General features: G+C 31.3%; 1 protein-coding gene across 2 annotated transcripts; it reads right to left on the reverse strand.

Moving 5' to 3' along the window:
• Window positions 1-1,013: 1,013 nt before the first annotated feature.
• Window positions 1,014-4,557, reverse strand: LOC143238842 (uncharacterized). 2 transcript variants are annotated; one of them, XR_013020800.1, is made up of 4 exons: window positions 4,211-4,557; window positions 3,358-3,731; window positions 1,642-1,808; window positions 1,014-1,196 (listed from the first exon to the last, which is right to left on the reverse strand). XR_013020800.1 is itself a non-coding variant. In XM_076479416.1 (2 exons), the coding sequence occupies exons 1-2, from the start codon at window positions 4,473-4,475 to the stop codon at window positions 3,559-3,561; spliced, it is 438 nt and encodes a 145-aa protein (XP_076335531.1). In that variant the 5' UTR covers window positions 4,476-4,557; the 3' UTR covers window positions 3,352-3,558. The 2 variants fall into 2 exon arrangements, 1 of the variants encoding a protein (XP_076335531.1); XM_076479416.1 differs by lacking the exons at window positions 1,014-1,196; window positions 1,642-1,808 and having other exon boundaries at window positions 3,352-3,731.
• Window positions 4,558-12,738: the final 8,181 nt, after the last annotated feature.

Below are 12,738 nucleotides of genomic sequence, written 5' to 3' on the forward strand. Positions count from 1 at the left end.
GAAGAGGGTTACTAAAATGGTATCTGGGATAGATAAGTTTTCATATGTTGGGGTATAAGATACTCAAAATTGTTTTCTCTTGAAAACAGAACAATTGGAGGTGATTTAAGACCTAAAATCTTTAAAAAACTGATATTGTTGATGCATCTACATTTTTCATATCTAACAACGAGAATTATGGAACCAGGTGAGACAAACTGAGATTTAGGCAAGAAGCGCCGTCTTGAGCTAAGTTGTGGAAGTAGTAAATTTGAGTGAGTTAAGAAATATTAGATAGATATATAAATGATAGTATTTTGCTTTAATTTTTATATCTTTTAAAAGTTATTTTTTGATTTTTTGTACAGGACGGAACAACCAAGGTGGACCAATAGGTCCCTTGTTTTCCCTAAACATTATGTTATGCACTAACCATCTAACTATGTTTTTAATATGCTCGCCCTTTCATTTGTGAGGACGTTATAAAGTAACGGTAAATCCCACTATGTATTGGTAAGAGTAGCCAAGATTTGGCAGTTTGTGGTGATGACTAGCTGCCTTCCTTCTAGTCTGACAGTGCTAAACAGGGGAGAGCTAACGCAGGTAGCCCTTGTGTAACTTTGTGCGATATTCAAAATAGAAAACAAAATAAACAATAATGTTATTCTTCAGCATCTAATTAAAAAAAACAAAAACATTTTATAATCTTTCCTAACATAAAAAATTATTTTACAAACTGTGTAAGAGACGACTCCACTAAATTTCTGTAAATAATTTGTACACGTTTTGGAATTTACAAATAAATTCATATTGATGCCGCTTAAATAATGAAGCAATGTTTTCTAATTTAGGCCTAACAGAGAGAATTCAAACCTTAAGGGAAATTACATCGAAGGGATTGTTCAGTTAATGTGTGCTATTACCATGAATATTTTTACCGCTCTACAGAGGTTGTTCCAATATAATATAAAATGTTTCTTTAGAAACACATGAGCAGATATTTGTAATAAATTAAAACATGACAACACAAAATAATAATTTTTAAAACGCTTTTATTAAACATTAAAAGTTGACAGACAATTTCCCGCCTCCAAAGAAGAATAACTGGGATTTCAGTGACATCTATAAATCAGTTGATCTGATGTTAGCTTATCATAACAATACGTGAGTATAAAATCTGTAGTTTAGTGGATGCCGTTAACTGCATACATAATACACTGAAAAAATAAGTAGATTAAATATAGTTTCACTGAGCAGGAACTAAAACAGGTTTTGCTACATTTTGTAATAGTTCATCATTAGGTTTGTGTGACATCTTAACTTGTCTATATTCAATACGTAAAAAAATTACATTGATTAGGAAATACGATTGTTAAATTAGTAGACAATAAAACAGTTTCTAATACTTAAAGAAAATATATTTAATATTAACGAAATATTGTTTCAAGACCATTTGTTGTTAAGTAAACAGCCAAATAATAAACAATCTAACTGCTTATTGTTAACTACAAAACTTTGTTGTGTGACACATCAGATATGGAACTTATTAAAATGTATCATAATAATATGAACCAACATTCGATTACTAAAGTTGTTTTTCAAAACTTGAAAGAATCGAATCTTAGTTTGAATATTTATCTATAATATAATACAAGTCCTTACCAGAGGAGTAATTCTCTCAGTACTTGACACAACAACATTTTATTTCCAACTTTTACATCGACGTCCCCAACCCTTCTCGCCTTTTCCACAACAACGACCTTTACGTTTTCCACAACAACGACCTTTACGTTTTCCACAACCTTTGAAGTTTTTGTCATTTTCTTCATCTTCAACATAATTCATGAAATAATTAATTAATCATTTGATCCCCATTGTTACAACTTTAAAATATTTATACTTTAAAGTTAGAATAATTAAAAACACATCTAGCTTAACTTCTGTAACTGTAAAATAAAATCTGAACGGTCGTTTATTTACATGAGGAATAAGCAGCCAATTTGGTTTGGTCACTTTTGCACAAACGTGCAGAGTGGCTTTGGGCGATGTGTAGGTCACGTGCATCGATCCCCAGGTTTTCGTGTTGCAAGACTTGAAGGTTATTAGTGTGTCACCGGAATAAAACGGTCAGTTATAGCCATTACTATTCGTAGCTAGTGCCTAACAGACGGTAATTGTTCTACCAATATTTTGTGTCACAAGTGCCTCAACAGCCTGTTTTGAACAAAAATATCAAAAAAAGAAAAAAAAAGGGTGATTGACTTTTACTTTTACAACGCACCTGCAGTGTTGACAGTGTGTACTCTAGTAAGCGTCCTCACGTATCGAATCTCTGACCATGGGTTAAACTGGGACTGAAAAGTCCGAAACAAAGTTCAGACTCTTGAAGATTCGCACCATTACTATTCCTGGCCTTCTGGTTTGAATGTCAAAGTGGATAACAAAATGGAGTTACACCTCTTTCAAATTCCATTTTAGCCACTACTGCAGGCTCTTCACTCCCAAAGTTAGTTAGGCCTAGTCCTAGTTATTTTAAAACCATCATTTCAAAAAAATGTTTATTTTGTTAATTATTAGAAAAAAATTAAATAAGATAAAACTCTTCCATTCTGGAAACATAGGAGTAAATATTAATTTTTAAAGGAGTATTATTAAATTTGTTACGTGTTTTGGAATATTAACTGACGATTTTGTTCTCTTTGAAATATTTATAGGTATAACCATAAGCCAAACATGCGTATTACAAATCACATAAACTGCGGATAACCTAGGAGAAACAAAACTTAGAACAAAAATTTCGTTCCCGGACACGTCCTTCTCCACTGGCAAAGCGACATGTCTGAGAACTTAAAAAATTAGAAAATGGGTTTTGATACCAGTGGTTGGTAGAACACCGAAAGCCTATTTCGTACTTTCAGGCTTAATTATAAACAAAAAACCTTCAAATATCTGATTTGGTAACACGAATGGATAAGTTAAGAGAAATATATCCTTGATTAATTTCTAGTTTAAGTATTACAGTCATTAATTCTTAACTTATTGTTCCCTTTAACAAAAATTATTTTTTGTTTCTAATATTTTCCTACTTTCTGTGTTTATATATTTATATATAATTCCTTATATTTTTAACATTGTTATATATACTTTATCTTGTTGGTCATGTGAAGTATTTGTTACATATCTGTGGTTACACTTTATTTTCATATACAAACACTTGTTAAAACGTGAGATTATCAAAATTGTTGTATTTGAAAATAATTTAAAATAAGTCCCAAAAATAGCAAGAAGACAAACTAACAGTCTTCAGTGATACATAATTATGAACTTAAATGTTATTCAAAACAACACGTATCATTAAGACAGAAAACTAAGTTTCACCTGAAGTTTTAGTCTCACACATGGGAAAAAATCTATTTGTGTCACAAGTACTTTGAAAAAAATATCCCCTCAGGACCATAACACACTTCAAGTCCTTGTTTCGCGGTGGTGTTATGAAAGGCCAGTCGTCACTATTACCGATTACGTTTTGGTTTTCGTCCGTCAGAAGAGTGCCATTCAAAAAAACTCCAGTGGCAGCAATTAAATACGTCTTTTCCAAATACGTAGCCACCTGTTTAGCCAGTTCAGGAGTTTGGGGGGATAGCAGCTCTTCCCCCCTATAAGTTCACAGAACATGTAAACAGCTTCGATATTCGTTAAGGATGTTGGATACACATTATAACAGGTGTCGTTAACACAGTAGGAAACATCGGCTGTAAAAAAATACACATTTGTTTATTGTTCAAACAATGATGTTTTCAATAAAGTCAACTTTGACAACAATACTGTTATTGTTGTGATGTGCAAACATACAATGAGTTCAATAGATATTGTCACAGAATCAACCAAGTTGATAACTATATTATAAATATTAATTATAATAGAAGGATAAATATAAAGTTTTGTTGCTCTAGACGCAGAGGTGTATTATATTTCACTGACGTAAATCCAACATTGTAATATATCAAGGAAATCTCACGACAATAGCTATATTAAGTTTCTAAATAACTAACCAATCTAAACAGAAAATTATATGAATCTTCTGTAGAGATCTGAAATCATAAATTACTATAATATAACACAAATGTTAATGATGTAAAGAACCAGATTATTTAAATTAATTTATAACTAGACGGTTCCATCAATGATACGTTTCTCGTTATATTATACAAAGATACGTGCTTCAACATACCTTTAGGAATTTCACAGAGACTCCAACCTGAGATATGTGAATCAGTTATTTCCCACTTGAAACTAGAACTTCTTTTCATTGCTACTTTACCGTTTTCTACTGTTTGTGGTTGAGAAGTTCCCCAAAGATTAATAAAAGCCGAATTGTTTACTGTCTCTTCTTGAGACAGACCAAGCCACACTGGACTATCATCGGTTATTGTTCTGCTGGCCAAATCCATAAGGAACTTCGCTGTTTCTTCATCAGAAGGCGTAGCCGGTGTCATTCCGTAAAATCTGCAAACTTGTGACACATATATTTTCCAAGATGATAAAATAGGTCCATCCGTTTTATATTGTAACACGTTGTTTCAGTACAGTCCAGAACTACACAAAGTAGAAACAATCAGGAACAATAAGTGACATAATTTTGAAATAATGCTAGTGTTACCGGACTAAAAATCAATAACATTATGAACAACTAGAGAGTGAAGACAGAAGACTAGTTCATGTTCTCACGTCTTTTACATGTAGCTATATGTAAATAACGTGTGTACACTTTATTTTATATAAAAGTACGTTCTTGTCCAGTTTGTTAACTTATGAACTAAAAAGGAATATTTTTTATTTTTTTTAAATCTTAATCAATATTATGAAAACCATTCATTTCTTCCTGCTAAGCTATAATAATGATGTATAAGACGTGTATACTCGAGGTTTTTTGAATTCACACATAACAAACAAACGTAAAAGTACAAAATTTATTTATAAAAGAATTACGAAAACTTGTAAATAAATTAATGTGATTAAAATTATAATTATCATATTGAGATACTGCTCGCTAACAAACGTGTTGCGATAGGACTCTTGTAACTGGAGGAAGAAGAAATGTTGTGTAGTTGATGGTTATATTTTTATGATCTATTTGTGTTTAACTTTCATATGTTTAGAGGAATTAAATAAATTACACGTTGAGGTTTTATACGTTTCCCAGGATACTTTAAATCTTTTATTCATTTGTATATTGTAACAAGTTGTTTCTGTCCACAACTATACAGAGTGGAAACATGAAAAATAAAATACAAGTTTGTAGGAATGCGGTATCAACAACTTGAGAGTTGTTAAAGAGTAGTCTGGTTCGTGTTTTGAAGTCTGTAATGCGTAGTGAAATGTAAATAATGTATCGTACACTTAGTTTCAGAGTTTGAAATGTTCATATTTTTATATCAAAGCCTCTATGTACCCTGAAAAACGTGTTACGATAGGACTCTATAACTGGAAGAAGGAGAACCTGTGGTTTGATTGTTGCTAACACTTTCTCTAACATGTAAACATTATCATATTGTGATGTAATTTCACTAATAGCATTGGTTTTTGTCTTATAACTATAGATATATCTTAGCCAATTGCCATTGTAACACCCTGATGGATGCTCGAAACTTCGCATAAAATAAACTAGGTAAGTTTTGACTTAGTCATGTCAATTTATTCTTTATTATCATTTATCTAAGTTTTATTTCTCCTTCAACTCTCAATCAATAACTGTTTAATTGACAGCTTTGTTGTTTATGCTGTATTAATTTTTAACCTTCAGATATTGAGACGAGTTAACATTAAACTGCAGAGAGTAAAAGAAACTTGATAGATTTTATGGTAAAACACTTTAATATATATATGATAAGACTGTATACAAACCATGTTTAACGACTTCAAACAATGAATCCTCTAACAACTGTTATAGATACCGTGGAATTCAGTAGACTTTATCAGCTGCTTTCAAGTTAAAAGTGTTGTTATATCATAGAAACAATAATAATCAATCTCATTTTGACACATTAAAATCATATGAATAGCTGTGATGTTCATGTTTCATTCCTTATGATATGAGATGTATAATTACCGTGTAAATAACAATATAAGAATGTCGTTCATTTTAATTCCATATAAAAAAGCATCTTTTACTATATACATATCATTTCTCTATAAGAACAATTATACTTACTTTCCAAACTTGCCTGTACTTCTTCAATAGTATTTTGTGCCTGTATTCCAGTTAAGATTGGACATAGCAGCAACTATATAATCATGAGGACCAAATACAGTTGATGTTATTATTGCATCTACGGTGAACTAAGTTAAAAGGATACAACTACAAGTGATGACACACAAAACTACCCAAGCCTATCTGTGGCTGTGGTTCGTTTTATCATTGTTTTAAAAAATAAAACTTAGTACATATTTCTTATTCTATCTATTATTATTTATCTTATTATACTAATACATATCTTAACAATAAGACACTATGAATATGTTTTCCTGGTAGTTTTGAACACACGGTACAATATTTTATAAACACAGAAACTCTCAGTAGTATACTTACATATAAAGCTATAACTTGACGCATCTTCTGCCCCATCTTCATCTGAGGTCCAGTATTGTACTACAGGAGTTTCAGTCAGCTCTTTGTATATTGGTAACCCACTGAACTCACGGGTTTATATAGCTGTTGATACACCGATACATTTCTGTAGGAGGAGTCACACTTATTAGGAACAGCTGTATGAGGGCGTGGTCTAGTCTGTAAAATCAACTTCTCTCCTAAACCAGCTTTCGTAACATTTTTTATTGGTTGAAAAAAACTATAGTGGGATGTATCAAAACATGCGTAAGTTGGTGGCGCAGAAGATAATCACACTTACTGTAGACATTCAAACCATGAAATAGTATCATTTTTAACATGAACATCTAATTTAAACCCTTAGATAAAGTTGGAACATATTTCAGTGGTGTTCAGCCATTCCAGAATGTTGGTCAGGAACTTCATTGTTATTCTTTTGATAAATTGTTTAGGCAGAATATTCAAGATGAAACTTTGTAGAATGGACTTACGAAACGCCGTTTTCTACACTTGTGTCTCCACAATAGGTAGTTGCTGTCCATTCTACAAAATTTTATCACTGATATTTTAACAACTATCCAGTTCGATAAAATGTTAAAGGTTTTGTTAGGTGTCCTACACACTATAGGCTAATTTTTAATGATAAGTAAATTAAGATGCAATTAATATTACTTAATGAGATGATTCTATGTTAATTAACTGACGCACCTGAACAAACGTTAAGGTTAATCAAAAACTACTTTATTCCACTTGGTAACATGATAACTGACGTTGTTGATATATTGTTAATTTTCAGTTATATTTGTACGTAACGATAGAACTGTTACGTTCTTGTTACATAAAACACATATGTGTTCCAGTTAAAATATTTGTTACAAAATACTGACAGTCTCATTGTAATGTAATACCTTGAGAATGACTGATGTTGTACTAACTTGAAACAGAAAGTAGTGCTCGTTTATTAAATAACATGAATAACTGACCTTGTTAGATAATGTTAAATTTAAACAGATATTACCATTCGTATGCTAAATAACTGTATTAAGTAACTGACGTCGCTGAAGAAGCGTTAATTTCATAGGTTCCTTTTATTTATCTGCTTGTCCCTGTAAATCATATGCTTCACCTTGTTATATAAAACAATATGGTATGATATTAAGAATACTTTTCATATTTCGCTTGTGTTATGTAAGATAAGGTCGTTTGTTATGATATGAAAACTTGTTTCACCTAATTGCATACTTCACCTTGTTATATAATACAGAATAACGTCGCTTCCGATTCCAGTTTGCTATTGTTCTATTCTTATGTTGTTTGATATGTAAAGCTGACTCTCTAATTGTTTGTTTCCACCTCTAAGCCATCTCTATATTGCACATTGACAAAGTGATACCAGATGACATAAGAAAAGACAAAAGAGGTATTAGAACTTCAATCTAATGCCATATTGGCATGATTCTTGAAAATAGCATGTCTTTCTTTTTAGTATTGGTACCTTCATGTATTTTTATTGTTCTTTATTTTTTCCACGAAACAAACAGATGCACTATTTCCTATTCTTTGTTAGAATCTAGTTTTAATTTCACCCGTCAAAAGGATGGAACTCTGTAATTCTGAACAAAATCATCTTCTGTAAGGAAGTACAAAAAGGTAATAGAATAATAAGTTGACAGTCAAAGATATAAACCTTTGTCTGCCAACGTATTATAACAAAATAATATGTTAAATGAAAATGAGTAATGTCACACCTATAATATCGTCATCTGTTCCCTCTAGCCCATCCCACATCCATGTTTGGTATTCCAATGGCATAGCGAGGTCTTTGCCGGTAGAAATAACTATAAATATAATACTAGTATTATATTCTATCAATGAGGTAATAAAATATTAAGGATTCTGATACTTAGTGCTGAACCAAAGGTTAAACCAATTTAATTCTGTTAAATATGCAACTAACTCACACAACAAGAAAAGTATAATTACTTAATATGGGCAGTTGAACAAGTATTGTTGAATCATGTTCACATTGTTCAACTAATTAACTTGGAGCTCAAAAATAACTGTTGTCTGCTTCGTATAATGGTATATATATAAATATAACAGGATTGTCTCGTGTATGTCTACTATATTTGAATTTGTGAAAACAGTGAGTGCATTATAACAATTATTACCACTACAACGTTAACGGCTGGTGATGTTGGTGATAGCTTGAATAACTAGAAAAATTCTGATATTACAAATATGTATGTTAATACTTAGATCATACTTCAAACACACGTGCATCAATGAGACCAGTTCTTCTGATTTACATGTTAAACGCTAATAATCGAGAACACGAGAGTATTTTGATATACAAAAATAAAGAATGGTATAATGTTACGCATGGTAAAATCTTCCTATGTATGTAGCTGAGAATATAGGTTACCATAAGGAAATATGTCATTCACAAGAGAGAAAAATATAACATAAATCACCAGCTAACAATGATAATATAGTCGAAAAATAAAATAAATCACCAGCTATCAATGATAATATACTAGAAAGAAGTAGAGAATTATTATATTTACTTAGTGTTTTCTTATTGAAAACCTACAATGTGCTGAATTTTATACATTTTGTTTGTTTATCAACTGATGACAATAGTCCATGACGAATGGATCAACTTTTTTTTTTTAATGTCTGGTAAAGAAAATAGTCCACACAAAAAATTTGTCCACCATGTTTAAATAACTTATAAAACAAATTTCACGAGTATGTGTGTCGTAAATAAACCATCAAAGTGTAGTGACAGTATTCTACTATTTATTTTGATAAAACGTTGAATGTTTAGAATATTTAAGAGACATAAAATATGCAGGGTTTAAAATGTTAGGTAATAAAGTTTTAGTTCTAGGTAGGGACCACCTGGAGCTCACGTTGAGTCAGAGGCTTAGTAAAACTGAACGCGGTACTGACATGAAACGTATGATTGTTGTCATTGCAACGTTAAATTTTCCTCTCATATTTGTTTATTCCAATATATGATTTTGGCCAGGTGCATAATTCTTTACTCTGTACAGCATCTATATAATTATGTAGTTCAAATATTACAAGTGTCCACTAGATACGTTTCACAGTTGTTGAGAGCTGGAGATTATCCGAATATGGTTTTCTAGATGAAATACGTTTGTCGTTAAAGGAGAGGCAGCGTACACATATCGTACAGATAAATATAGAAATAAAAGAAAACTTTAGTAGAAATGTTTTACAATAAAACACATAACACCTTAAAGTCTTTTTATAATAAAAGAATGATGTTTTAACTTAGTGACAAACCATAGTAAAGAAGCTGTCAGAAGTCTGTGTTACGTACTATAATTTATTTCAGATAAGTGTATTCGTCGTACTATCTCATATAACTGTAAAGTTGAATTTAGAAGTTAAATAAATGTATAATATTTATAATATAATTTATAATATTTGCCAAGTAGATTGACACACACAATTTTTAACACAATAAATTTTAATATAAAAATAAAACAATACAATTCATAATAACGATTATTAGCAATAGTTATTACAAATGATGGTTTATACACAAGAGTTTTACAAACATACAAACAATACCGAGTCTTATATCTGATCTGGAACCAAATCTTCTATCGAAGTTCAGGGACATCATATTAATTGTTTGTTGATACATCTGTGCACGTATTTTGACGGCTGGCCAATCTTGAAGTACCCGTAAGTTTTTACCGGCGACAATATTTAATGTCTTTGTATAAATACTAACCTCCTGAGTTAATTCAGTGAAGTGAAACGGTTTGTAATGCTCCAAATCCGTAAACGTTTCTTGTCAAATTCTGTGGTTTCCCAATTAACATAATCTTTAACAACAATTATAGGTTCCGAGACCTGTAGCGGACAAAGATCAGTTTATCAACAATAATTTTTTTCTGTCTTCCGGCTAATCACTTTTATACGAATGACGCGAATTTCTGGAAGTTTTAACAATGTTGATGCTCACTCTCAAAAATGTTCTACAAATGTGACTTGCGCAATACACAGCCAATGATATATATCACAGGCAAAAAATAAAACTATAATGAAACAAGAGTGTGTATTAAAATAAATGTACAAAGTAAATCTCTTATGTCTGATATCAAAGAAACTAGTTTCCACATTTTCTGGCGTCCTGTTTAGTCTCATGTTTTCTCCTAGTATGCGAAAATCTAGTCAACAGACGACTACGTGAATCCTGATCTTTTATAACACAGAGGAAGTATGATTGACAAGTTTTTCAGGATAAGAAATGACGTTATCTTATATAACACAAGTGAAGTATATGAAGTATGAGTGGCTACCATTCTTAGAATAAAATCATATTGTGTCATGTTATACAACACAGCAAATACCATCAAAATGCTACCATTACAGAATATTTAAATTAATCGAACACTCTGGATGATTAATAAGGACAACAAATCAAAACTTGAATAAAAACGAGTGAAGCATGCGATATTTAAAGTTCTAGATAAAAATCAATAGTTGACTAATTTGTTTTTTTATTTAATATCATTACAAATAGGAGATCTTAATAAGAGAAGTGAGAGTGCTTATAAAATATGATATTTCACTCAATCGTGTAGCTTAAATCTTTTAGAGCACTCAACCACGTGGCTAAGATTCTCTACGATACCCAATCACAAAGCTATGATAGTCAATATGGTCCGCAGTTTATGGACTTGCAATACTAAACTCCAAAATTTGATTCCACATCGTGGACAGAGTTTACATAAAACATTGTGTAGCTTTGGACTTCAACAAACAACCACGATACAATGATGTGACTGTAAGTAAAGTAATATTTTATGAAAACAGTTGTCCTTAAAACTAGTATAATATACATATATATCAGGTTATAATTTGCATTACTTCTCGCAATAAACACCAGCGTTAGTAAATCATGTTATTAAACACACGACTGGTAATATTTGTTTAATGTTAACATTCTTCTAACAACGTCAGTTCTTCTCGTTATTTAGCAAATGAGAAGTGATATCTGTTTAAAATTAGTACTACATCGGTTGTTCTTAAGATATTACATTACAATGAGACTTAATATTTTGTAAGAAATATTTTATCTGGGACATATATATGTTTTATGTAACAGGAACATAACAGTTTATTGTTACGTTCAAATATAACTGAAGATAACATTTGTTCAGGAGTATTAGTTACTTAACATAAAATAACCTCATTGATTAATGTTCATCACATCTCGGTTTAGTTAATCTACTTTCCAGATTTGTATGATAATTTTTAATATCGCTGAAAAGTCTCCAATTTAAAATCAGTCATTACCCAAGCATTCGTGTTCTATATTCAGTTAAATTATTATGACTGCTGTTAAAATATTTATCGTTCTTTAAAAAAGTAAAAATAGTTGGATAGTTGAATAGTTAATCCCACTATTTCTTGGTAAAAAGAGTAGCCCAAGAGTTGGCGATGGATGGTGATGACTAACTGTCTTCCCTCTAGCCTTACACTGCAAAATTAGGGACGGCTAGCGCAGATAGCCCTCGCATAGCTTTGTGATAAATTCAAACCAAAGCAAAAACCTTAGGCCGTCTTTTACCTCATCAAAGTATACGCACGAATATTCAAACATACCAACAATAAAAGATAGACTCCTACATAGTACAATAAATTACTTTGATACAAATTGAGGAAAAACGAACTAGTATGCAAACTTGGCAGATACTGCTTACATGATGAAAATTCTACTAAACACCTCTCCTCTGTTAACATGTACATTAGGTTAAAAAAGAATAAATAAATAATTAATTAAAAAAGCTACCTACAAACTAGACATCACATTAGTGAGGAACTCGTTAATAAACATTGAATGATTAATTTATGTAAATGTTTTTTCAGTAACAATCTTCTAGTGAAGTGCGATTTGTTATGGAACTTCAAAGAGAAATTGCATTTCGCACCAAATGTATTGGTGAGTGGTACATGGACATTGCCCTGAAAGGGGCCTGAGTAAGTGGATTACTGCAGCCCTCATGTGATATTTATCCATACATTAAACAGTTGAGATAAATAAAGTAAACGAAGGAGTGCTTGACCCTCCTGGGTATAAAAATACCCGAACGACTAGAGAGAGA

The sequence above is a fragment of the Tachypleus tridentatus genome, chromosome 13, assembly GCF_004210375.1.
Source record: "Tachypleus tridentatus isolate NWPU-2018 chromosome 13, ASM421037v1, whole genome shotgun sequence".
In the NCBI taxonomy this organism is placed as follows: Eukaryota; Metazoa; Arthropoda; class Merostomata; order Xiphosura; family Limulidae; genus Tachypleus; species Tachypleus tridentatus.

Excerpts from the sequence above, each read along its gene's own strand:
- LOC143238842 (XM_076479416.1), bottom strand. The coding sequence starts at position 4,475 with ATGACACCGGCTACGCCTTCTGATGAAGAAACAGCGAAGTTCCTTATG. Across the intron at positions 3,732-4,210 it reads TCTCTGTGAAATTCCTAAAG|CCGATGTTTCCTACTGTGTT; the intron begins GTATGTTGAAGC and ends ATTTTTTTACAG.